General features: G+C 39.1%; 1 protein-coding gene across 4 annotated transcripts in view; it reads right to left on the reverse strand.

Annotated features, from left to right (window-relative positions):
- Window positions 1-24,999, reverse strand: part of LOC122551589 (serine/threonine-protein kinase tousled-like 1) — a 141,785-nt gene that overhangs the window by 27,263 nt on the left and 89,523 nt on the right. For all 4 annotated transcript variants that reach the window (XM_043693717.2, XM_043693715.2, XM_043693714.2 and 1 more), the window contains 3 exons: window positions 23,168-23,234; window positions 19,215-19,312; window positions 6,215-6,296 (listed from right to left, as the gene is read on the reverse strand). In XM_043693717.2, coding sequence (XP_043549652.2) covers window positions 6,215-6,296; window positions 19,215-19,312; window positions 23,168-23,234 — 247 coding nt within the window. The remainder of the gene's footprint in view (window positions 1-6,214; window positions 6,297-19,214; window positions 19,313-23,167; window positions 23,235-24,999) is intronic.

Here is a 24,999-nt window from a genome sequence, read left to right on the forward strand (position 1 = left end):
TGGGATGTTACTCATGCCCCCCTACACATTAACAGCACAGAGGTGGAACGAGTGGACAGTGTCAAGCTCCTGGGAGTGGTCATCCACAACAAGCTTTCTTGGACTCTTCGTGTGGATGCACTGGTTACAAAGGCCCAACAATTTTCTTCCTCAGGCAGCTGAGAAAATTTGGCAGGACGGCGAATACCCTTGCCAACTTTTATAGGTGAGCCATCGAGACCATTCCGTTTGGATGTATCACTACCTGGTATGGCAACTGTACCATTCAAGATTGGAGACAGTTACAGAGAGTGGTGAACTCGGCCCGGACAATCACAAAGGTCAATCTCCTATCTATAGAATCTATCTACCAGGCCCGCTGTCAAGGAAAGGCCGCCAGCATTCTCAAAGATCCATCCCACCCTGGCAATGTTTTTCTACAACCTCTACCATTGGGGAGAAGGTACAAAAGCCTGAACACACGCACCAGCCGGTTTCGAAGCAGTTTCTACCATACTGTTAATAGAACATTACAGCGCAGTACAGGCCCTTCGGCCTTCGATGTTGCGCCGACCTGTCATACCAATCTGAAGCCCATCTAACCTACACTATTCCATGTACGTTCATATGCTTGTCCAATGACGACTTAAATGTACTTAATGTTGGTGAATCTACTACCTTTGCAGGCAAAGCATTCCATACCCTTACTACTCTGAGTAAAGAAACTACCTCTGACATCTGTCAGATATCTATCACCCCTCAGTCTAAAGTTATGCCCTCTCGTGCTCACCCTCACCATACTTGGAAAAAGGCTCTCCCTGTCCACTCTATCTAACCCTCTGATTATCTTATATGTCTCTATTAAGTCACCTCTCAACCTTCTTCTTTCCAATGAAAACAGCCTCAAGTCCCACAGCTTTTCCTCGTAAGACCTACCCTCCATACCAGGTAACACCCTAGTAAATCTCCTCTGCACCCTTTCCAAAGCTTCCACATCCTTCTTATAATGCGGTGACCAGAACTGTACACAATACTCCAAGTGCGGCCGCACCAGAGTTTTGTACAGCTGTAGCATAACCTCATTGTTCCAGAACTCGATCCCTCTATAATAAAAGCTAAAACACTGTATGCCTTCTTAACTACCCTGTCAACCTGGGTGGCAACTTTCAATGATCTGTGTACCTGGACACAGATCTCTCTGCTCATTTACACTACCAAGAATCTTACCATGAAGCCCAGTACTTTGCATTCCGGTTACTCCGATAGGATATTGAATGGACTCTCAAACTCTTAACATTCGCCTGTACCTGTGTTTTTGTTTTTGCTGCTGTTTACCTATTATTTTCTTATCTATGCTACTTAACTATGTTATCTGCCTGTATTGCTTGCAAGACAAAGCTTTTCACTGTGCCTCGGTACACATGACAACAAATTCAATTCAGACAAATACAAGGTGTTGCACTTTGGTCAGACAAAGTTAACCAAAGGACACTCAAAGTTAATGGTCGAACCCTGAGGAGTGTTGTCAAACAAACACCTAGCGGTGCAGATACACAGTATATAGCGTCACAGGGGGACAGGGTGGTGAAGGCGGAGTTTGGCAAGCTTGCTCCCTTCAGTCAGAGTATTAAGTACAGGAGCATGTTATGGTTATACAAGGCATTGGTGAGGTCACCTTTGGAATACTGCGTACAATTTCTGGTTGCCCTGCTATAGGAAGGATGTTATTAAACTGGAAAGGCTGCAAAAAAGATTTACAAGAATGTTACTAAGACTAGAAGGTTTGAGGTATAAGGAAAGTCTGTATAAGGTGGGACATTTTCTCTGGAGCATAGGAGGCTGAGGGGTGACCTTAGAGGTTTAAAAAATCATGAGGGGCAGAAGAGGGTGAATAACAAAAGTCTTTTCCCTAGGGTAGAAGAGTCCAAAACTAGAGAACATAGATTTAAGGGGAGGGAGAAAAGATGTAAAAGGGACCGGAGAGGCAGTTTTTTCATGCAGAGCGTGTTGAGTGTATGGAATAAGCTGCCAAAGGAAGTGGTAGAAATGGTTAGAATTACGACATTTAGACAGTACCTGAATAGGAAAGGTTTAGAGGTTTATGGGACAAATGCAGGAAAATGGGATTAGTTTAATTGGGAAACCTGGTTGGCATGGACAAGTTAGGCTAAAGGACCGGTTTCCATGCTGTATGACTCTATGACTAACATTTAATACATTTATTATCCATGGAACCAAAAGGTGGATTTCTCAAAACAACTCAAAGGAAAAAGTAAACAATGAAAGGGTTTCCTAATGTGACCCTAGAGATTGTCTTTCAGCAAAAACATTTATCTGAATGTCAAAGGATGTTTAGGATTTAAATATAAATTTTCAACAGATTTGTTTAGGAGCTAAAAGACATACACCATGGCACAAAATTACTATACTGTGTGACGAAACTATGATCTTAGGACGTGTATTTGAGACATATGTAGAGTGGACTTCTCAAAGCCAATGAAGTAATTGGCTTGAGGGGCCTCGGGGCTTTTTTTAAACAATAAAGTTGGAACTATAGGAGCGGTCTGAATGGGTGGGGTCAAGCTCCCATAGAACCAGGATTTTCAGTTGCTGGGGTTTGACATATGGTTAAGATGGCAGCAGAGTAAGACATTTCAGCCAGAGCTACGCTGCCTGCCAGCTTTTTCTCTTTCTTCCTCCTGCTGCAGTTTCTGCACACCACCAATCCCCCCACCCAAACTTGTCACTTCTTAAAGTGGAGGGAATAGAGAACGGAGTCAGAGACAAATCACAGCTGGAGTGTGAGCAGAGTGATTGCAGGCTGAGTCCTGGAAGTAAGTCTTAGCCGGAGTCTGGAGTGGAGAGAGAGCAGAGCAGGCACGGGGCTAGTCCAGGAAGTGAGTTGCGGGCTGAAGCCCAGAGCAGGGAGCGGAGCAAGCGTGGGCTGAGCTGGGAACAGAGTCACGGCTGGTGCCAGAGCTGGAGCACTGAGAGCGCCGGCTGGCCAGGAGACATGTCCTGGAGGCGAGTCCTGGACCAAGGCCAGCACTTGAAGGCAGAGAGGCCTCATGTTCTGAAGCAAGGACAATAACTTGAGCACTTTTAAAGACATTTTTTTATTCTCATTCTGGACTATTTAAACTTTGTATTACCAAGCTAGCCATTCTTTTTTACTATTTCAATTCTGTAACAACACTAAGTATCTGTGCTAGTTGTCCGAACCTAAGATGGTGCTGAGTACGTGACAGTAAAGGCTATTCAATTGAAGCTGAATGTAAAAGCTCTTATTCCTTTCTCTGTTACAGCTAAAAGTTGGTGTTCTCTGCCTGCTGCTAGAATTGAATGAGAAATCATCTATTTTACCAAGTTTGTTCATGGAATGTTATTAGATTGGAACAGTTAATTAGCATTTAATATATATATTATTTGTTAAAACATTTTGATAGATTTACAGTTAAGCTAATTCTCTTCTTTTATTTTGTTTGTATTTTAACTGTAGTGTCAAAATAAAGTTTGCTTTGCTTAAAGTCAAGTAGTTTGACCAAACAAATTGCATTTGGAATACAACATCTCACTTGAAAATAAGAAAAAGTTAGGGTCTAGGCTATCATCTTATTATATTTTGAAGGGGTTTGGTCTTGTCCATTACAACCAGTACAAAACTATTTTTATGTACTACTTTGCATAAGTATTCAGCTTTAAACTTGAGATTTTTTCATCGACCTATTTAGATAGATTATGGCATACTCTAGAACAGACCCAGAGGACCACTGCATCACAATATCTCTAACTCTTAAGCTTTTTATGCTTGCAAACTTCCACCCCATCCTCCAACTCTTCCAAGTTGATTAGGCTGTTTCACCCAAAGTTATGCATCTTTCTTGAATTCTATTTTGATCTCTCTAATTGAGTTTCTTATTCATATTATAGCATGAAATTGTTGGATTCAAAACCATAAGTGACATTTTGGAACTAAAACTGATTTTCAAAATGAGGAAAAAAATGTAAACTGAAATTTAGGAGTCCAGGTTCAAAATCATTTTGATTACAAAATTGAATATTCTACAATGAAAGATGTTCCCCAGGGATTTGCACTGGGCCTTAGCTTTTCGCCATTAATAACTTCAGTCCATCAAATTTGCCAACTTTCAAACAGTAATTGCTCCAATACTTTTTCTTTACTTAACTATTTTAATTTCCAAATTTTTATAGTCTCTTCATTCAAAATATTTTAGATTACATGTTTTGCCACTTCTCTGAAGACAGACAAAACACTTGTTCATTGATCTGTCATTTCCTTATTTCCTCTTTATAGTCTTTTTGCCTTAGTTTTCATGAGACCCATATTACCTTTTTTTAGAAGCTCTTTAGTTTATTTTCATTTTCTATTGCCCCCTCCCCAATCAATCAATTTTTTTGATATCCTTTGCATGGAGTTTATCCTGTCTCAACACAGGCAGAAGTATTCAGCAAATCAGGACATCCTGGGACATGCAGCGCAGATGCCAACTTGAAAACCCAGCTGTGCACCCAGTCAAGCCCTGCAAGCCAGGAATTTCCCCTCATCCACATAGCGAGAAAGCAAACAGAATACTTCTCGGGGACACTTATGGTACAGCTGACACTTCATTGCACATACAAGAGCTTAATATGTACATTGCTAGTAAAGAACCTAGCTACATCGTTTTTCTACTGGCGGGGGGACTTACCCCACCTTCCCCTATATGCTCCATAAAGTTCAGCCGGTGGAGTCGTGCTGGCAATTAAAATTGAAGCTCGACTATATAGGAATGCAGAAGTAGTTGAAATCTGGCATTGCTTTTGTCAAGATGCACCTGCATGATGAGTGGTTATGAGGATACAGTGACAGATATTTGAGGAAGTAGGTGCAAGGGCTTATGAAGAAGGGCTTATGTCCGAAACGTCGACTCTCCTTTGATACTGCCTGACCGGCTGCGCTTTTCCAGCAACACATTTTTAAGCTCTGATCTCCAGCATCTGCAGTCCTCACTTTCTCCTAGTAGGTGCAAGGTGAAAGGGTAAAGAGGCAAGAGGGCAAGTTGGGTCATGTGGTGGGACGGATGCCTCAGTGTAAGCATAATGGATACTTAGTTTTATCGGTAGCCAGAAATTGAACTTTTAATTCTTTGAACAATTACTTTTAATGACAAGAAAATAGTTCAGAATCGCAAAGTTGTTATGGCACAGAATGCTGCGATTTGACCCATTGTCTGATTGTATTACCTAGTGCAGATTGCCTGCCTTTTCCCCATACTGTTGCATAATGTTTCTATCCAAATAACTGTATGCCCTCTTGAATGCCTCAACTAAACCTGCCTCCGCCACATCCCCAGACAATGCATTCCATACTTAAAACTACTTGCTGTGTGAAGATGTTTTTTCATTTGCACATCACTTTCAATCTATGCCTCCAATAAAATAATGTATTTCCTTGCATATGGGGACCAACAGTGCTCACAGTACTTCAGATATGAGCACACCAGCACCTTGTACAGTTTAGTAAGACTTCTCTTATACTCCAAGCGTCTTAAAGTAAGGACCAACATTCCATTAGCCTTCCTGATTACTTGTTGCACTGGTGACCTAGCGTGTTTTATCTAAAAGTAGCCCCAAGTCTCTACATGTTCCAGCTTTTGTTTTTTTTTTTGTTTTTCCCTTCCAAAACGGACTTCACATTACACTCCATTTGCCAATGTTTCACCATTTACTGAACCTAATTAATTACCCTCATGTTGCCCTTTTAGTCAGTCAATTCAGTGGCCTGACATTAACCATCCTGGGAGATGTTCAATATTGAAGCACAAAACTTAAAAAAAAACAAACAACCATTTTGTGACTTAGTTTCTAATGATCTGGAGAGAATACCTACACAAATCAATTTTTGCAAAAAACTCAAATTATGCAAGATGCAAGAAATAATACAACATGGAAAAGAATTAGGTAGGATTTCTGAATCAAGTAATATGGGAAAAATCATTCAGTAATGAACTCTGAGCCATGGAGCTTGAAAATTCACAAATTTAAAAATGTTTCAATAACATACATATACTAATTTAATCTGAACTCACAAAAACACACCTTGCCCAGTTAACCAAACACAGGTGATAAGCATAGATCCTGTTTATGACAAAGGTGCAACGTTTTGTTGAATAATTCAAAATAGAAATCACTAACTTGAAATGCTCAGCATCCTAATATTTTTCCATGTGCATACCTTATATACTTCACTGAAGCCACCACGTCCAAGTAAGTGTAGCAATAAATATCTATCATTCAATGTAGGATGATCTTTGAACCTAAAAAAAAAAGAGTAGCCTGGTTAAACATTCAGATATCAGCAAACATTCCACAAACTAATTTGCTTATAGAGATTCAGGTGGGAAACTGAAAGATGCTAATATAATCAAAGTTTTCAGTTGGGTAAAACTAGATTCTGTGAACTGAACAATATACACTTTATGGTCGAAAAGTGTGGCACTGGAAAAAGCACAGCAGGTCAGGCATCCAAAGAGGAGAATCGACGTTTGGGTGTGAACCCTTCATCATGAATATTGGGGGAGGGGGGAGCTGAGAGATAAATAGGAGTGTGGGGTGGTAGTTGGGGGGGGGGGGTGAATGAAGCTTTATGCTTTGTTAAAGATAGCACAAGATGAGTTTACATATCTATGTATGATTGATCAAGTCACCATTCTTGAATAAAAATTAAAACTTGGGCATTTTTTTCACACTAATTGTCCATTCAGTAACATGCTAGTCACCGCTCTTTTGAAAGAGGACGTTTCATGCCAACAAGCAGTGCTGTAGAAACAGCCAAGGCAGGAACTGGACTTCATTGATGGGAAGAAAGATAACCTGTAGGAACAGCTTTGGACAAGCAAAAATAATCTGGTAGAAGGAATTATAGTTAGCAGATGTGCAAACAGAACCATAAGTGGGATTTCCCCAGCTTTGGAACAAGATTAGTTATCCACTTCTTGCACTTAATTGTTAAGAGCAAACAGAAGCAGGAAAGGAAGTTAGCACTGTTTCCAACAAGCACAATCAGTGAGGAGCACTGGACAGATTTAGACATGTATCAGACACATTTGAGATTATAGTGGTTCAATTGAGGCCACTATAATTGATAAAAGGTAAACATGAGGGTGACTTTTGGAGGTTTTGGTAGCTTTGCAGAAAGGGGTGTCAGAAAAGAAGAGTTCAAGAGAGGGAGGTAAAGTATTAAGAGAATTGAGGTTTTTTTTAGCCTAAAGGGCAAAAATTAAAAACAGTGAGGTTTGGGCCATCAAGGTAATGAGTGTAAGGAGGGGAAATGAACAAAATGACCTAGGTCTCTTTATCAAAAATTGAGATCTTAAACCTGCATGTGGTACTAAGGAGAAGAATCGGCAATATGCTTAACTGGAGGGTACATTTTAAATTCTAAAGTCAGACCAATAATCTGAATTGACGTGAACTAATCTTGTTATGGATTTTCCTAATGTGTTTAGGAAATAAATACAACAAAAATAGGCCAAAAAGTATTGCACAAACTAAAAATGCAAAGTTAGCTTTGCTTTATATTATGGGATTGAATTCGTATGATCTGCAGGTGAGTCCACAGCTAAAGAGGTTTGTTACATCTACAGCAGAAAACTGAATCTTAAAGAAAGTTGCATCATTCATAAAGAGTCCTTCTCAAAATGTCAGTAACAACATAATTTGGAAATAAGAAATTTCAAAGTATTATCTCAAAAATACAAGGATGAAACAGGTTAGTGCAAATTTCATTAATGTTCGAACATTTAGAAGACACACTGGGAAGTAGCCATTCAAACAGCTATTATACTTTTCTTGATCCATGTGAAGGCTACCAATATTGAGGAATTCAGTAACAAAAATCTAAATGAGCATCTAGTTGAGCAGGTCAAACATTTTTTCAATTATATGTTTGTCATACAAAAATAGTGTAATTTTATGAAGACCGATTCCAAAGTGTAGTGCAGCCAAACAGATCAGTGGATAATCAAATCAGTCATTATAAAGTTCGTAACTGCTTTAGAATTAAGAATTACGAATCTTTATTCATGGTTTTAACTACTACAAATTCAACTTTGTATTTTTATGGTTGCTTGATTGATGGTTAGTTATATTAACAAAAACCCAATTCGCATCTCATACATTTTACATATCAAAGTAGACCAGCTATAACTAGTGAAAATGTGCACAACATTTCTACTTCCATCAATGAGTCAATTCCAGGCTTCTAAAATTAACTGGAAAGTATCCATGCAAATTTTTCAAACATCTCCTGCAACACAACAGAAAATTAATTGCAAATCTTCAAAAAAAATCGTGCTATGTTGTAGATAGAGAATTTTTAAAAAATTCGGTCATGGGAGGTGGGCATCACTGGCTAGCCAGTATTTATTGCCCATCCCAGCTGCCCTTAAGGTGATGACAAGCTGCCCTCTTGAACCGCTGCAGTCCACCTGCTGTAGGTTGATTCACAATGCCTTGAGGGAGTGAATTTCAGGATTTTGACGCAGCAACTGAAGGAACGGTGATATATTTCCAATTCGGGATGGTGAATGACTTGGATGGATAAGTTGCAGGTGGTGGTTTTCCTCAAGTATTTGATGCCCTTGAGCTTTGAGATGGAAGCAGCCGTGCGTTTGGAAGGTGCTATCTAAGGATCTTTGATTAATTTCTGCAATGTATTCTATAAATATTACACACTGCTGCTACTGAGCATCAGTGGTGGAGCAAGTGGATCCTTGTGAATGTGGTGCCAATCAAGTGGGCTGCTTTGTCTTGGATGGTTGTCAAGCTTCTAGAGTATTGTTGGAGCTGCATTCATCCAGGCAAGTAGGCAGTATTCCATCACACTCCCAACTTGTGCCTTGTAGATAATGGACAGGATTTGGGAAGTTAGGAAGTGAGTTACTCACCAGAATATTCTAGCCTCTGACCTGCTCTTCTAGCCACTGCGATTGTGTGGCAGGTCCAGTTGAGTTTCTGGTCAATGGATGTTGATATCATTGGATTCAGTGATGGTAACACTACTGAATGTCAAAGGACAGTGATTACATCATCTCTTATATGGTGCGCATGTTATTTGCCGCTTGCCAGCCAAGGCTGGATACTGTCCAGATCTTTTGCGTTTGAACATGGACTACTCAGTATCTGAGTAGTTGCGAATGATGCTGAACAATCAGCAGCAAACTTGCCCACTTAGATCTTATGGCGAAGGGAAGGTCATTAATGAAACACTATCCTGCGGAAATGTCCTAGAGGTGAAATGACTGACCAACAACCACAACCATCTTCCTAAGTGCCAAATATGACTCCAACCAGTGGACAGCTTTCCCTCGATCCCCAATTGATTGCAGTTTTGCTACATACAATAACTTGGGAATACAGAAAGTGAAACCACAATGTTATGAATGCCAGTGAAAAATAAATAATGTTTTAACATTTTTAAATGGGAGCTTTTAAAATAAAAGCCTGGAAAACTATTTCTCAACAGGTTTGGTAAAAATCAAAGTATTGCCACATTTTCTAACGTGACAAATTGATGTTTAACAATAGACAAATCAAGTGATATTGAGCGAGGAATAAAACTATTAATTATTAGAATGAAGAACTCCAAATCAGGAAGATGATGCAAAAAACAAATTAGCAAACCTAATTGCATTTGTAAAAAGAGTTCTATTTCTTCAGAAGAGTAGCAGATTCAAACTAAGGGAATTAAATTAAATAATTGCCTAGGCACGTGTGCTGACGAGAGAATAGGCGAAAGGTGGCAACCGAGCTTTAGGTTTAGTTACTTGCAAGCTAAGTAACTTAGAATTCTTCTATGGCTTAACGCTCACATATCCTACAAGTGTGTCTTCATCTACTCAACATCTAGGAAACTGATTGAGAATGCAATAACTCAAATTAATAAGATTTTCAGGTATATATTTTCTGAAGTGTTCTTTCCTCAAAGCTTATAAGTTCAAACTTTTTATTTAGCTCAAAATTCCATCATTTCAGTTTTAAAGTTATTTACACAGATTAGAGCTCAGCTGTTCGTTATGAAGTGCAAAACATTTTGTTTGTAACTAGCATGAATAAGCTGGCAATTTCTTGAGATCTTCAATCTATTTTGCCATCAAATTGAGCTCTTGAAATATTAATACACAGTCAACCATTCATATAAAATTACTTTGTTACTTTAAGTTCAGCATTAACTTGTGCAGATCACAATTTAAGTACATGTTGATAATAAAAAAGCATAAATTTAGCAAAGAATACAAAACTAAGTACAGTCAGTTGCCATGGAGACCGTACAGATAATGGTTTGAACAAAAAGAGTTGGATAATTTTAGTGTGGATATCATTAGAAAAGCTACACTTAGCCTCAGAGCTTGTTATTTGTGAAAGGAGAAGGAGGGGGAACTGGCCAAGTTTCCCATATCTGTTCAATGACCCCTATTAAATAATGCATATCGTTGAAGAAAAGGATCCAACTCAATTAAGATCCTCCAAAAATAGTTAAACAGGCCATCAAAAGTGACTTACAGGAGGAAAATGGCTTTATGCAAGAGGTAAAGTTCCAAGCTCTTACCCGGTCTGCTCTTTACAGTTCAATCTCTTGACACCTTCATTCCCAACAAGGTCAGACAGCTCTCCACTTCACCCTGAAATGGAGGCCAACCAGTTTCCATGAAGCATTATCTTCCTCTGCCTGGTTGAACTTGCTCTCTGACAGATTTCACTTTTCACACATTCTACTTCTTCCAAATGAAAATGTTGCTATGGGTACCGACAGAGATGCTAGCCAGGTTTTCCTTTTTATAGGAACAAAAACAGAAGTTGCTGGAAAAGCTCAGCAGATCTGGCAGCATCTGAGAAGAGAATCTAAGTTAACATTTTGGGTCCAGTGACTCTTCCTCAGAAATGACTCTCCCTTTTTATAGGATTGTTTCTGTCCTATTTGTATGATCTCCCTCAACTCTGTTTTTCCTATCATCTCTAATAGGACCATGACTTGCTCCCAGCTGAAATGGAAAACTCTCATTTTGTTTCCAACTTCCACATTTCTCATCGTCTCAAATGATCCACGTTCAATTCTTTTAGTCAGACATAGATGTGTACAGCACAAAGACAGGCCCTTTAGCCCATTGAGTCTACCCTGATCAAAAACAAAACCTAACCTAAAACGATTGGTCCAGATAGAGTCCCTGGCTGTGCACTCAGATTCTGTGCCGATCAGGTGGTGGGAGTATTCACTGACATCTCCTTGCTACAATCCAAGTCCCCACCTGCTTCAAGAAGTCTACAATCATTCTGGTATCAAACAAAACACATGCAACTTGCCTCAATAACTACCGCCCAGTTGCTCTGACCTCCTTAATTACGAAGTACTTTGAGGGGTTATTTATGGCTCATATCAACTCTAATCTCCCAGCCTCTCTCGATCCCTTGCAATTTGCTACTAGTGCAGCAGATCCACAGCAGAAGCCAACTCCCTGACCCTACATTCATCCCTGGAACATCTGGATAATAAGTACACCTACATCAGGCTTCTACTTATTAATTACAGCTTTGCCTTCAACACTACAAGCCCAACCAAACTAATCTTCAAACTCGGAGACTGACGCCTCTGCTCTGCTCTTTGCAACTCGCTCTTCAACTTCCTTACCCACAGATTGCAATCAGTGACGATAGGCAACAGCATATCCTCCACGACAATCCTCAACACTGCCACCCCGCAAGGATATGTACGCAGTCCCCTACAGTACACCCATGACTGAGACACCAAATTTTACCTGAACTCCATACACAAGTTCACTGATGACACCACCATCGTAAGCCGGATATCATATTATGACGAGACAGAATACAGGAAAGAGACACAGTGCTTGGTGACTTGCAGTAAATATAACAATCTTTCCCTCAATGCCAGCAAAACTGAAGAACTTATCATTGACTTCAGGAAGGAGGAGGGCATGCCCCTATCTACATCAATGGAGCGGAGATGGAGACAATAGAGTATGTCAAGTACCTAGGAGTGACTATCACCAATCTATCCTGGACAACTCCCACACTGACGCAATGATCAAGGCAGCACAATTATGCCTCTCCTTTCTCAGGCGGCTCAGGAAATTCAGCATGTCCATAAGGTCTCTCTCCTACTTTTACAGATGCACCACAGAAAACATTCTATCTAGACACATCAGGGTTTTGTACAGCATCTCTGCCCAAGACCATAAGAACCTACAGCAAGTTGGGAATACAGTCCATCACACAAGCCAACCTTCCATCCACTGTCTCCATCTACACTTCTTGATGCCTCAGAAAGGCAGACCAACATCAAAGACCCCCTCCCATCCTGGTTTACAATCCCTTCCAACCTCTCCCATAGGGCAAAAAAATACATAAGCTGAAACATGTTTCAACAGGTTCAAGAACAGCTTCTTTCTCACTGTTAGTAGATTTCTAAATTAACCTCTCAAATTTTAAATGTAATTTGATCTTGTTATTTGTGCACCTTCTCTGCAGAATAACTTGATATTCCACGCTCTGTTCAATCACCCAATTATCTTTGTATGTTATGATCTGCATTTACTGTGTGCAAAACAAAACTTTTCACTGTACTTTGGCACATGTGACAGTAATGAATCAACTCAAACTCTTCTATTCCAATTTTCAAATAAATGGCTCATTGCCTTCTTTGTCTCGATATCGCAAATGTACATCTAAATATTTCTTAACTATTATGAGTTTCCATCTCGACCACCCTTACGGGCAGTGAGCTCGAGATTCCCACCACCCTCAGTGAAAAAAAAATTTCCTCACTTCCCCTCTCAACCTATTGCCCTTTCAATCACAAAAACACTCGTTAACCATCACTGATTCCTGCCATTCAGGATTCAACTAGCAAAATTGCCTTAGATCCCATGGGTTCTTACCATCACTATCAGTCTCCCATGCATAACCTTATCTAAAGCCTTGCTGAAATCCAAATATACTTTGTCAAATACATTGCCCTTATCTACACACCTGGTCACCTTTTCAAAAAATTGAATCAAGTTGATTTTGCATGACTTCCCATTAACTGACTGATCTTTCTTAATTCCTATATCTCCAAGTGCAGACTAATTCTGTCCCTCAGAACTGCTACAACTAGTTTCTCCATCATCGAGGTTAGACTAATTGGCCTTAGTTTCTTGGGTTATTCTTTGCTCTCATCTTGAATAAAGCCACCATAACCCTAGAACCATAGGTGTGCTTGCTCATTAGGAGACCACAGGTGGTGGTTTAACCGGTCACTATTCCTCAGATGTGGGAAGAAGTTGAAAAGGTAGGACTTTCATGCTAACTTCAGCCAGTGCAGGAATTGAACCAAAGCTGTTGGCATCACTCTGGATCATAAATCAGTCATTCAGCCAACTGATCCTCCTGCCAGTGATCATATTGGATTCTAAGTTGCCAATAATAATAACTGTTGTACTGCAGCTGTATAGGACACTGGTGAGGCCACTTTTCAAATATTGTATGTAATTCTGGTTGGCCTTCTAAAGGAAGGATGTTGTTAAACTTGAGAGGGTGCAGAGAAGATTTACAAGGTTGTTGCTCGGACTGGAGGGCCTGGGTTATACAGAAAGGCTGAATCGCTGGGGCTTTTTAAGCCTGGAGCGTTGGAGGCTGAGGGGTGACCTTACAGAGGTTTATAAAATCATGAGGGGCATGGATAGGGTGAAAAGCCAAAGTCTTTTTCCTAGGGTGGGGGAATCTAAAACTATAGGGGAAGGGTTTAAGGTGAGGGAGAAACTTTTTAAAGTAGAGGGTGGTGTGTATGGAACAAGCTGCCAGAGGAAGTGGTAAAGGTGGGTATAATTTGAAGGTACCTGGTTGGGTATATGAATAGGAAGGGTTGAGAGAGATATGGGCCAAATTCTGGCAAATGGGACTCTGCCAGATTGGGATGATGCCATGGATGAGTTGGATTGAAGGGTCTGGTTCCAGCATGTATGACTCTAACTGAAATGTAAGATCATTATTAGGCATTTTATCTTTTGATAATAGGTCTTCATCTGTATCTTGCCTGACACCAGAAGATAGAAAAATAAACACTTCAATAAATGGTAGTTTGATCTACAAACTGTCAAACAGATTTATTGGGTTGTAAATGAATAAGTGAACAATAAACAGTATTGTTGAATCATGCAAATACTGGAACGGCTAGAGAATTAGATGCAATTGGTATTTTTCAATCTAGCATTTCTCAGGTTCCTAGAGATAAACTGTCCAGTATTTATCATGGAGAAGGAGAGAGAGATATACACCCTCAAAGTTTTTTTAAAAATGAACCAAAACTAGCAAGTGGAGAAAAACTGATGGATAATGTGCAGTCAGAATTCTAGTGAAGCACTGGAAAGGCATTCAAGCAAACCAGGAAAATTGCCTAGAAAATAAAAGTAGATTTCAATGCTAGAAATTTGAAATAAAGTTTCTAGTTATGTGTGTTTTTTTCCCAGAACTTTGCAATTTCACTATTTTTTCTAAAAACTTTATCTGCACTTCTCTACTTATGGGTCCCGGAAATGTCAGTCTCCTTCCAGCAAAGGATCTAATTTGTCCGTCTTTGCTGTCCTTTACTATTTTTGTTTACAATTATCTGCCTAAATCCATTTTCACAATTTTTTTTGCAGTGTTTGCCTCCAGTGTTTTTCCATGTGATTTCTACTGAGAATTCACGCTTCCTCTTTCAGATTCATTTGTGATCACCAATGTAGCCTGGATATCCAAATCATGTTTCAGAATTTCACACAACTCACTCTTGACAAGCACCACGGATTAGCCCTTTCTCTTCAACAGCATTGACACAGTACTTCAGTTTGCAGCAGCCTAGCCTCCAAGCCGGATGTTAAACCAAAGCCTCTTTGTCAACCATGGCACCATTTCAAGAGGAAGAGGCTAATTTGAACCGGATTGTATTGTGTCACCATAGTCTTACCAGAGGGCTACTCTCTCATTAGAGAGAGACACAACTGGTGTGATTTAACCTGAGGGCCACCATACCTCAGATGAGGGAAGAGCTTGAGAAGAAAAGTCCTTCGTGGTAACCTCAGCCAGTGATGGGATTGAACCCATGCTGTTGGCAACACACTGCTTCGCAAAACATTCAGCCAAATGAGCTAAACTGGTCCCCAGAATTTGCACCAGTATCCTGGTCAATATTTATCCTTCAACCAATATCACAAACAGATTATTTGGTTATTACATTACTGTACAGTGGGGTTTACTGGGAAGAAACTGGTTACTCTATCTCCTAGATTACAACTCTGACAATGCTTTCCAAATATTTTGGCTATGAAACATCAGCTGTGCACGAACGTATGGAAGACACTACATAAATGGAATCTAAATATATAAATGCTTTCTTTCTTGTGGACAACCTTCGTTTGTTGTTTCATGTCACCATTTGTCATATTGCTTCCTTTTTCAAAATTTATGCGCCTTCCTATCAATTATAAAATCCAAAGGACAAACAATTCCCAAAAAACAGCTAATTAATTACTGATCTCAGATGGTCCTCATTTTCTCAAAAATCCCTTTTTAAACTTACTTGTTTACTCGTCCTCAATATTTTTCATTTCTGAAAGGATATGTTAGGAAACTTTGTCCAGATTTTCCTGTACCAGTACAGACATGGTTATTGGTGGTGAGGTAGGACGGCTAGAAAGTAAAAGGATGCTAACGATTCTTTGATGCATTCTCACCTCTGGGAAGCTTTTCCAGAGCAGGTAAGAAAATGGGGTGACCAACTCTCCACAGCCAATCATTCCAATTAAAATCCACATAAGAGGTCATTTCGAGCTGGCGTGTGTTGGAACAGCTCACTCCAAGCTGAAGCTTCTGGCTCAAAGCAAAACAATCTCCCTTTGGAGGGCCAAGATGCTTCAATGATAAGACTGAGGGAATAAAATACTGTCGCCTGCAGAGTAATGAGGGCTGTGGGTGGGGTCTTTTCCTTCTCAATTCCTACAGTGCAGTCCTTATAGGTTAGCTAGACTCCATGTTCAGATGTACTAATGGTCTATGACCTGCTTTAGCAGCTTGCACTTCTCATGATTTGACTACCAAGGCTCCAGAGTGGTTGGCCCTCCTAGTGAGCAAAGGGCATTGGAATCCATTAGCTGGGATAACTAACTAAAGTTTACTCTTACTTTCACAGAGCTTGACCCACATACCAGATGACGATTTTTACTATTCAGGTTTGTCCCCTAATCACTATAATTAGTCCCTGAGGGGCCACTGTCCCCTAAACCAACTGTAATTTTACATTTTTTAAATAGCCTATTCCTAAATCTTCATCAAAATATCAAGATTTGTTGGTTCATCTTGTTCCTGTTCACGATTCCTACTTTTGACCATTCTTTCATCCTCTTTTTACCTATTCAAGTACCTACTCTTATTCAAGAGCCAAACTCATCTACAGCTCCCAACCATGACTGTATTTCCAAGTTTTGCAATCCCTCTAATTTTCCTTTAACATGGATATATAATTTGCTTACCAGTATGGTCTCTGAACACAATTTCTATTATAGCTTCCTGCTCCAAATCAGATCTTGAGAATTTCATCATTTACTTGAAAACTGTAAACTCCTCTCTCAAATCTTCCTGGGGTTCCTAATGGCTTTTTCTGACCATGATCACTTCACAAACCCAAACCTCTGAACAACTGGATTATTTTTAACTGCTGCTTTGAAAGCTTCTGTCCACATCACCCAGCTTCTCCATAGCATAGAATGCAATCTGGTAACTCCAGGATTAAGTTATAGCTTTTGAAATATAATTTGTTTCACAGTTAAGGCCTCTATTCAGATGGATTTCTTGAAAGAGATCACCTCATTTTCCACCTCTGCTCTCGTCATCTTTTGCAACATTAAATTGATTTTTCATTAGACCATTTATCAAATATAACAGCATATTTTTGTTCCAGCACAAAATGTTACCCTAGACCCACAATAGGAATTGTGTTAACATCGCATGTGCGCACCATGAATCAGAACAATGCTCTTGCACAATTTCTAAAGCTGTGCTGGCCTATCTTTACTATTTTTGGTGCTGTTGCGTCTGTTTCTAGTACTCCTATTCTTGGAATTGAAAGAAGCTAATGTTCAGTTAATGTTTTCCTAGATATCTTCTCTTCTTTAATGTCTTTGTTGGAAGTTAACAACTATTTTCTTTTATAAAATGAAAAACCTTTGATCCTTTCTACTCTCCTCACTCTTCCTTTAACTATTTACTTCAGTAAGAGATGGTGACAGAGTGGTAACGATACTGGATCAGTGATCCAGAGGATCCAGGCTAAAGCTTGGGGACATGCTGCAAAACATGGTTAGTCTCAGCTCAGCGGGTCTGGCAGCATCAGTGGAGACAAATCACAGTTAACATTTCAGGTCGAGCGGCCCTTCCTCCAAACTTGAGCAGGTTCACTCGACCACAATATTAACTGATTTGTCTCCACAGATGTTACCAGATCTTATCCAGACCTAGTCGGTGAAATTAGAATATTTGTGCAGGTAATGTAACTACTGCGCATATCCAGCAATTTGTTTTTGTTTCCGATTTACAGCATCCACAGTTCTTATGGTTTTCATTTGGTTAGTCTCATAGTTGCCAGCCATGTCAACTATCAAACTGCTGTAAATATCAATCTAGTTCACTAATATTTATTAGGGAAGGAGACCTGTCTACATCTGATTCCAGATCCACAACAGTGGTTGACTCTTAACTGCACTCTGAAACAGCCCAGTGGATTATCCAGTTCAACAGCAATTTGTAATTGGCAACAAATGCTGGCCTTGCTCGTGACACCCACATCCCGTGCAAGAAAAAAAAATCATTTCATCAGATCATTCTCTTGTTTTCAAGTTATACATACTTATGAACTAATTGGAATATTTCAGATGACTTAAAAACTACAGGGCAGGGTGAAGGAAACCAAGAGCAGGTGGAACAGGAGAGAGTGAGCAACTTGGGTGAGAAGAAATGACAGACATTGCAACTGAGTGCAGGATGGATAGAGCAAGAAAGAGTGAAAGTGCACAATCAGATGCAGAAGAGGAGACCAACCAGAGAGCACAAGTCAGAGCGAGAGCGAGCACGCAGTAGTTTCATTAGTTTCATTCACAAATATTCTAGCTTCACCAATTACTGTAACGGGGGAATGCTGAACACCATAACCACCAACTTTCCAATAAGACAAAAAGTACATTAAACGTTCGCAATCCTCAGATGGACAGTCAGGATACCTTGATACTATTTCATGATCAGGGGAGTTCTCCACAAGTTTTAATCTTCAACCATCAGCACTAAAAATCCAGTCATCAAAACACACTGCTCTATGTAAAGTGTCTTACTGCAGTGATTATATTTCAAAAATACTTTAAAAGGCCGAAGAATGCAAATACTGGAAATCAGAATCAAAAACAGGAAGTTGTGGGAAAACTTTGAGCAAATCCGACAGCATCTGTGGAAGGAAAGCAGAGTTAACATTGCGGGTCCAGCAATCTATTAGCTCGGGAAAAATTAGCATATATGCTGAGAATAGGGTCGAGATTGTGGTACTGGAAAAGCACATGATATCCAGCATTTGCAGTCCTCACTTTCTCCTATGCTGAGGATAGGGTACAGGAAGGTGAAGGAGTAAATAATAGGTGGGGATGAAGCCCATCCAACCGTCAAGACTCAATATTGAGTTCAATAATTCTAGGACATGGGCAGCTTCTCCCATGTCAGTGCCCTTTTTTTATGTCTGTCACACAGTCTCTCACACACAGACCTTATCATCACATGGGCTAACACAAGCAACCTATTGCCAGCCACTAATGGTCTCCAAGAGCAGTTATTGATTCTCCTAGGCTGACCTTCACCCATTCCTTTGCCTGCCCAATTGTTTTTCTCTCCTGCTGGGCTCCATCTCACCTATTGTTTACACCTCCCAGCACTCCATCTTCAGCAGTTGTCAATCTTTACTCAGCTAAGATCAGTTCTGAAGATGGTTCACTGGACCCAAAACGTTAACTCTTATTTCTCTCCACAAATGCTGCAAGACTGTTGAGTTCTTTGAGCAACTTCTGTTTTCGCTCCAAATATATTCCATTGACTGAACTGCTATGGAACTGAGCTTTTGAGAAAGACATAAAAGCAAGAAAATTATTTAACATTCATTAACCTACTGTGAACTATCTTCATTATTTATTCTTTTAAGTTCACGTATATGCAGATTTCGGACTCTCTCCAGGCGTTCGAGCTCTGCTTGAATTTCAGCTTCTTCCTGTTGATACCAATGAGAAATAAACTTATAAACTGCTCAACTATTAGTCATCCTCACAAACATTCAACCAGCTTTCTCAAAGGGTGTTGAATGCCCCAATTCATTCAGGCAATGTAACAAGCACAAATTCAAGAACAATTAACTTGCATTATGAATGAAAACTAAATTGATATGCCAAGACTCCATCATTATTTACATGGGTTTTCAAAGGCAATTTTATTAAACACCGCAAAAAGTCTAAAAGAAAAAATAATTCTCCAGAGACTCGAGCAGAATGCCCTCACAAGCCCACATGAACTGTGAAAAAGGCAGAAAGACAACAATTGAGAGATAGAAATGCTCACATTTAAAATAAAATTTGAAGAATAGACCCAATTAAGAAACTGAACTTATACATTTTTATTAAGCAAAAGGACATAAATCTTTGGAGTAATTTCGAGAATCTTAACGCCATTTGCCGGTCAGCTATGATCGCAGTGATCTCATCTCATCCTCTCAAAGGCACTGGGGGATGGATAATAAATGGTGCTGGTCAATGGTGCTCAACCATATGAAAGTTTTCTTAACTTTGAGCCAATATTCAATTTTAAGAGGCTAAATGGATTTATCCGATTCCAAGAGAGATGCTTGGGAGAGGAGAAAAGAAAGGATAGTAGTAAAAGTAAACCACTTAGCATGTAACTCAGCAATGTAAGCAGCAAGTTCAAGTGGGAGCTGCTGGTATTTGCTATGCATATTCATGACCTGGACATGGAAGTGGAGGGACTACAGGTAAACTGAAAATCTACAATTCCAACCTGAGGGACATGAAAAATTGTGAAGGGTTTCAAGAGCATGTAGATCAGAAAGCTAAGCACCTAGTTAGTAGATGAAGTTCAAAATTAAAGAAATAGTCTGTTGGCCAGAACATGGAAAGGCAAACTTTTAAATGGATTACATAAATAGTCTTGCAAATCATTAAAAATTGTATTCAAATGGACACTGCCAGAAAATGTAATCTTTGGTTTTGAATCTACAGGTAGAGAATAGTAGCAATGTGACAACGTGGAACTCATAACACATCGGGAGTACTGCACATCATTTAAGGAAGAAACCAGAACGGTGAAGCACAGACTCATGGGGAGATTCTAAGGATTGAGAGATTAGTTATGAGAGAGATGTGACAAATGCAGAGATTTTACACTGTTGAAGAGATGATCAAGAAATGATTGGACAGGTGTCTTCATGATTATGAGTTGGTTTACAAAGTTGCAGCAACAAGCAGTTGCTATTGTCTGGAAAGATAGAAATGAGAGTGCATATTTAAGATAATTATAAAAAAAATTAGAAAAACATTATTTCTCTGCCACAAACTACGAATGAAGCAAGATCCATAAATATTTGAAAATGAAAACTGCATAGTTACTTTAAATGTTATTAAAGTGAATGGGAGGGTGCAACTGAGTGTTTCATTAGATAGTTTGTGTGGAGAAAATGCTCTAAATAGTTGATGCATGAAATGGCTTCTAAGTGTACTGTACCTTGATGATTACAAAAAAATGTAGAGATTGATACATCTCTATCAAGTAATGAAGAATTCTAACACTGAAGTAAAAAATAATTCTGAATGCTAATCTATTTTTGAATTAACCTTCCTTTAGTGGAGATAAAAACAGACAGAAATATTACATGTTTACCAGACTGACTTCTACGCATTGCTATGCCTTTAACTCAGAAGCTGCAAACTTTTAGTTATGTAAAATGGCAAACATCATGATCCAAAGGTTGCCCCAATTAAAAACAATGATTCAACAGCAAGACAGTATATCAGATAAATTTAATGTAAAAACATCAGCAGATTGATGCAATTTTAAAATCACAAGCAAACATGATTTCTTTTCAATCTTAAAAACAGACTGAGTACAATTGTACAAGCTTTTTGCATAATTAAATATTAGATATTTAATTTTTTTGTAAAATCCCCAATGCTTAGTTTTTTGAGAGTTGGACTTAAAGTTATATCCACTCATGCAATTTTAAAACATGCTATGAATGTTTTTGTAAAAGTAACTAAAGGAAAGCATTTAGCAAAATAAATTCCTGTTGTATTATGAAACACTGAAATTAACATTCAAATAAGCAAATGTTGTGACACCATTATTTTGCTTTGGGATTCAAGTTAAGGTAAATGGAGAAAATTTGCAGAAAGCTGCAACACAAAGGAACTTGGTGTCAGTTGTGCATGAAACAACATTATCACATAGGTGCAGCTGATAATCAGGAAGGCTAATGGAATGGTGGCCCTTATTTCAGGGAGTTAAAGTGCAAGACTAGGGAAGCCCTGCAATTATACAAGGTAAAATGGTGAGACCACATTTGGAGTGGTTTCGTCCTCTTATTTACCTTATTAGGGACTCTACTCTTTGAAGTTTAGAAAAATGAGAAGTGACTCATTGAGACATATAGGATTTTAAGATGCTTAATAAGGTAAGCACTGAGAGAATGTTTCCTCTCACAGAAGAGTCTAGGACCAGAGAGAAGGAATTTCTTTTCTCAGAGGGTTGAAAGTCTTTGGAACTCTTTGCCAGAGATCCATGGGGGCACAGTTCTTGTGTACATAGAAGAACCTCGATTATCCAGCAAGAATGCATGGTTCCGATGCTCGGCTAAACTATGTTATCCAGCATTCAATTAACCGAACGAAATACTCCCCCCGCCCGTGTCCTTCGGATAATAGAGGTTCCTCTGTATTTAAGATTGAGGTAGAAAGATTTTTAATCAGTATGGTGGTATTGTGGCAAGAAGTACAGAAGAAAGGGAACATGTGATCTGTTTTCAATTCTGCCAATAATAATCCTGTTATTAGTCTCTGAGAACTATAAAAACATTTAAACTTTTGAAATAAATAAATGTCTTCTTGTAGCAAATCACATTAAAGGAAAACTCTACTGATATATTTAATGGTTTATTTCACAGACAGAAATGGAGAATTGAATTATCTTTCAAATGTTATGCAAGCCATAACCAAAACACAAATAGCAAGTTGACAAAACGGTATCAGACATAGATCAGTAAGTGCAAGTTGCACATTGAGTCAGAAGATTGTGCGTTCAGGTCTTGTTCTAGGCAGACAAGTCAACAATCCAGGAGAACAGACTATACAGTCCATGGGAATATACACCTTTGGGTGAGACACTGAATTGAGACTGTTCGACCCCCTCAGATGAAACCAGTTTGGAGAGAAATTATCTCCAATATTCTGGCCAATATTTATCCCTTAACTATCATCACAAACCGATCATTTCATTGATGCTTATGGTATCTTCCTGAGCACAAAGTGGCTAGCATGTTTTCCTATATTACAACAGTAACCATGCTTCAAATGCATTTCATTTTCTGTAAAGCTCTTAGAAAGTGAACAGGATAAAAATGGAGGTCTTTCTCTTTCCTTAAGCATCAGTTACTGCAGGACTTCAAGAATAGGAAAATAGAATAATTTTGATGGCTATACAAAATAAGAGGCAATTCTTTCACTCAGAGGATGGTACGTGTATGGAATGATCTGCCAGAGGAAGTGGTGGAGGCTAGTACAATTGCAACATTTAAAAGGCATTTGGATGGGTATATGAACAGAAAGGATTTGGAGGGATATGGGCCAGGTGCTGGCAGGTGGGACTAGATTGGGTTGGGATATCTGTTCGGCATAGACGAGTTTGACTGAGGGGTCTGTTTCCGTGCTGTACATCTCTATGACTCTATGAGTAGATATTTAATAAGGTCAAGCTTTCTTTCCTTCACGATCTCTGCTTCAACATTCAATTACATTCATCTCCCCACAAACCTTCTACTTTTACCTGAACATGAAAACCAACATACCTTCTTTAGATGTCCTAGTCTAAGTTTGAAGATCTCTTCCTGTTCATGATACTCTGCTATTGTCAACCTAGATAAGATGGGAGTATCAGAAAAGTATTACCATTTGGGTTAGAATATTGACGAGAAGCTACTGCAGGAGATATAATTATTTTACAATCAAAATAGCAGACATGCCTAGATACTAATACAGCCAAATCTTTTTGCATTAAGTCAGTTCTCAAAAGATTTGAGGATTGTTAGTTGAAAGTATACAGTCAACGTTTTGGTTTAAATCCTGACAACTATTCTGGATTTTTTTGTAGAATAATGTCGCATGGTGTCCAGTATAAAATATTTTCTTTCAGCTCCACAAAATAAGTATCAGAAATGCTATGCATTAACAATCAACTCCCAGCATTTTTTAGAAAATCAGCTCAGCATTATTTCCACAGGATAGCAAAATATCAAGCATTATTTGATTATGTTGCATTAATCAAGTCTTTAACTTAGCCTTTTACCATTCTGACAGAAACACATGGTAAGTCACTTATGTAGCTGATAAATAAGAAACTTATAATAAAATATTGCAATATAAATTCTTTTATCAATGTTAATCAGATAATTCCAAAACAAATCATTTTTATTCAACAGTAAGTCAAGACAGAAGAGCTGAAGTAGGCCATTCAACCCATCAACACTGCTCTGCCACTCAATAACGGCTGATCTGATATTCTTCAACTTCACTTTCATGCCATCCATATAACCTTGATCCATTGATGATTAAAACTCAGTCCATCTCAGCCTTGAATATACTGAACAACTCAACCTCAGCAGGTCTCTGTGGTATAGAATTCCACAGATTCAATACCCTCAGAAGAAATCCCTCCTCATCTGTTTTTCATGGGCATCCTCTTACCCTGAAATTACGCCCTCTGGTCATAGACTCTCTCACAAGGAGAAAGAACCTTTTTGCACCGACTCTGTCAAATTCCCCAAGCATCTGTGTTGCAATAAGGTCACCTTTCAGTCTTCTCATCTGTAATGAGTATAGGCCCAATTATAGAGTCATAGAGATGTACAACATGGAAACAGACCCTTTGGTCCAACTCAACCATACCGACCAGATATCCCAACCTAATCTAGTCCCACTTGCCAACATCCGGCCCATATCCCTGTAAACACTTCCTATTCACATATCTATCCAGATCCCCTTTAAATGTTGCAATTGTACTAGCCTCCACCACTCTCTGGCAGCTCATTCCATATACGCATCACCTTCAGCGTGAAAAGTTGCTCCTCAGATCTCTTTGGTATCTTTCCCCTCGCGCCTTAAACATATGCCCTCTAGTTTGGAACCCTTTCAAGTTTCACAACATCCTTCCGATAGGAAAGAGACCAGAATTGCACACAATATTCCAAAAGTGGCCTCAACATCTCTTCATAAGACAAAAACTCCTTCCCAAAGGTCAACATAGAAAATATGTGTTCTAGAATTCACTAATAACAATTCCTAATTTGCTGAAAAAAAACTTTATTTCTTAAACCTCCCAAACTCAGATTTAATTCCAGAGAAGAATACAGCTGCCAGCATTAGGGCAAATTGTAACACTAACAGAGATGGCAAATACATTTGATGACCAAGCTTTTGTCCGTGTAGTGGCACTCCAACTTGAGTTAAAGCAACTTGCTACAGACACAAGACGCAAATGGAGAACAGAGATTTGGTTTTGAATTTAGCATTTATCCAGCAGATACTAATTTTACCTTTTTTTTCTTTGGGGGGGGGGCGGTGGAGGGGTAATGACTCAGAAAACAAGTGGTCAGAACTCAGGAGTTTCTTGTAGTAAGCAATT

This window comes from Chiloscyllium plagiosum, unplaced genomic scaffold, assembly GCF_037043375.1.
Source record: "Chiloscyllium plagiosum isolate Xiang-an unplaced genomic scaffold, Cpla_swu_hap1 HiC_scaffold_7, whole genome shotgun sequence".
NCBI lineage: Eukaryota > Metazoa > Chordata > Chondrichthyes > Orectolobiformes > Hemiscylliidae > Chiloscyllium > Chiloscyllium plagiosum.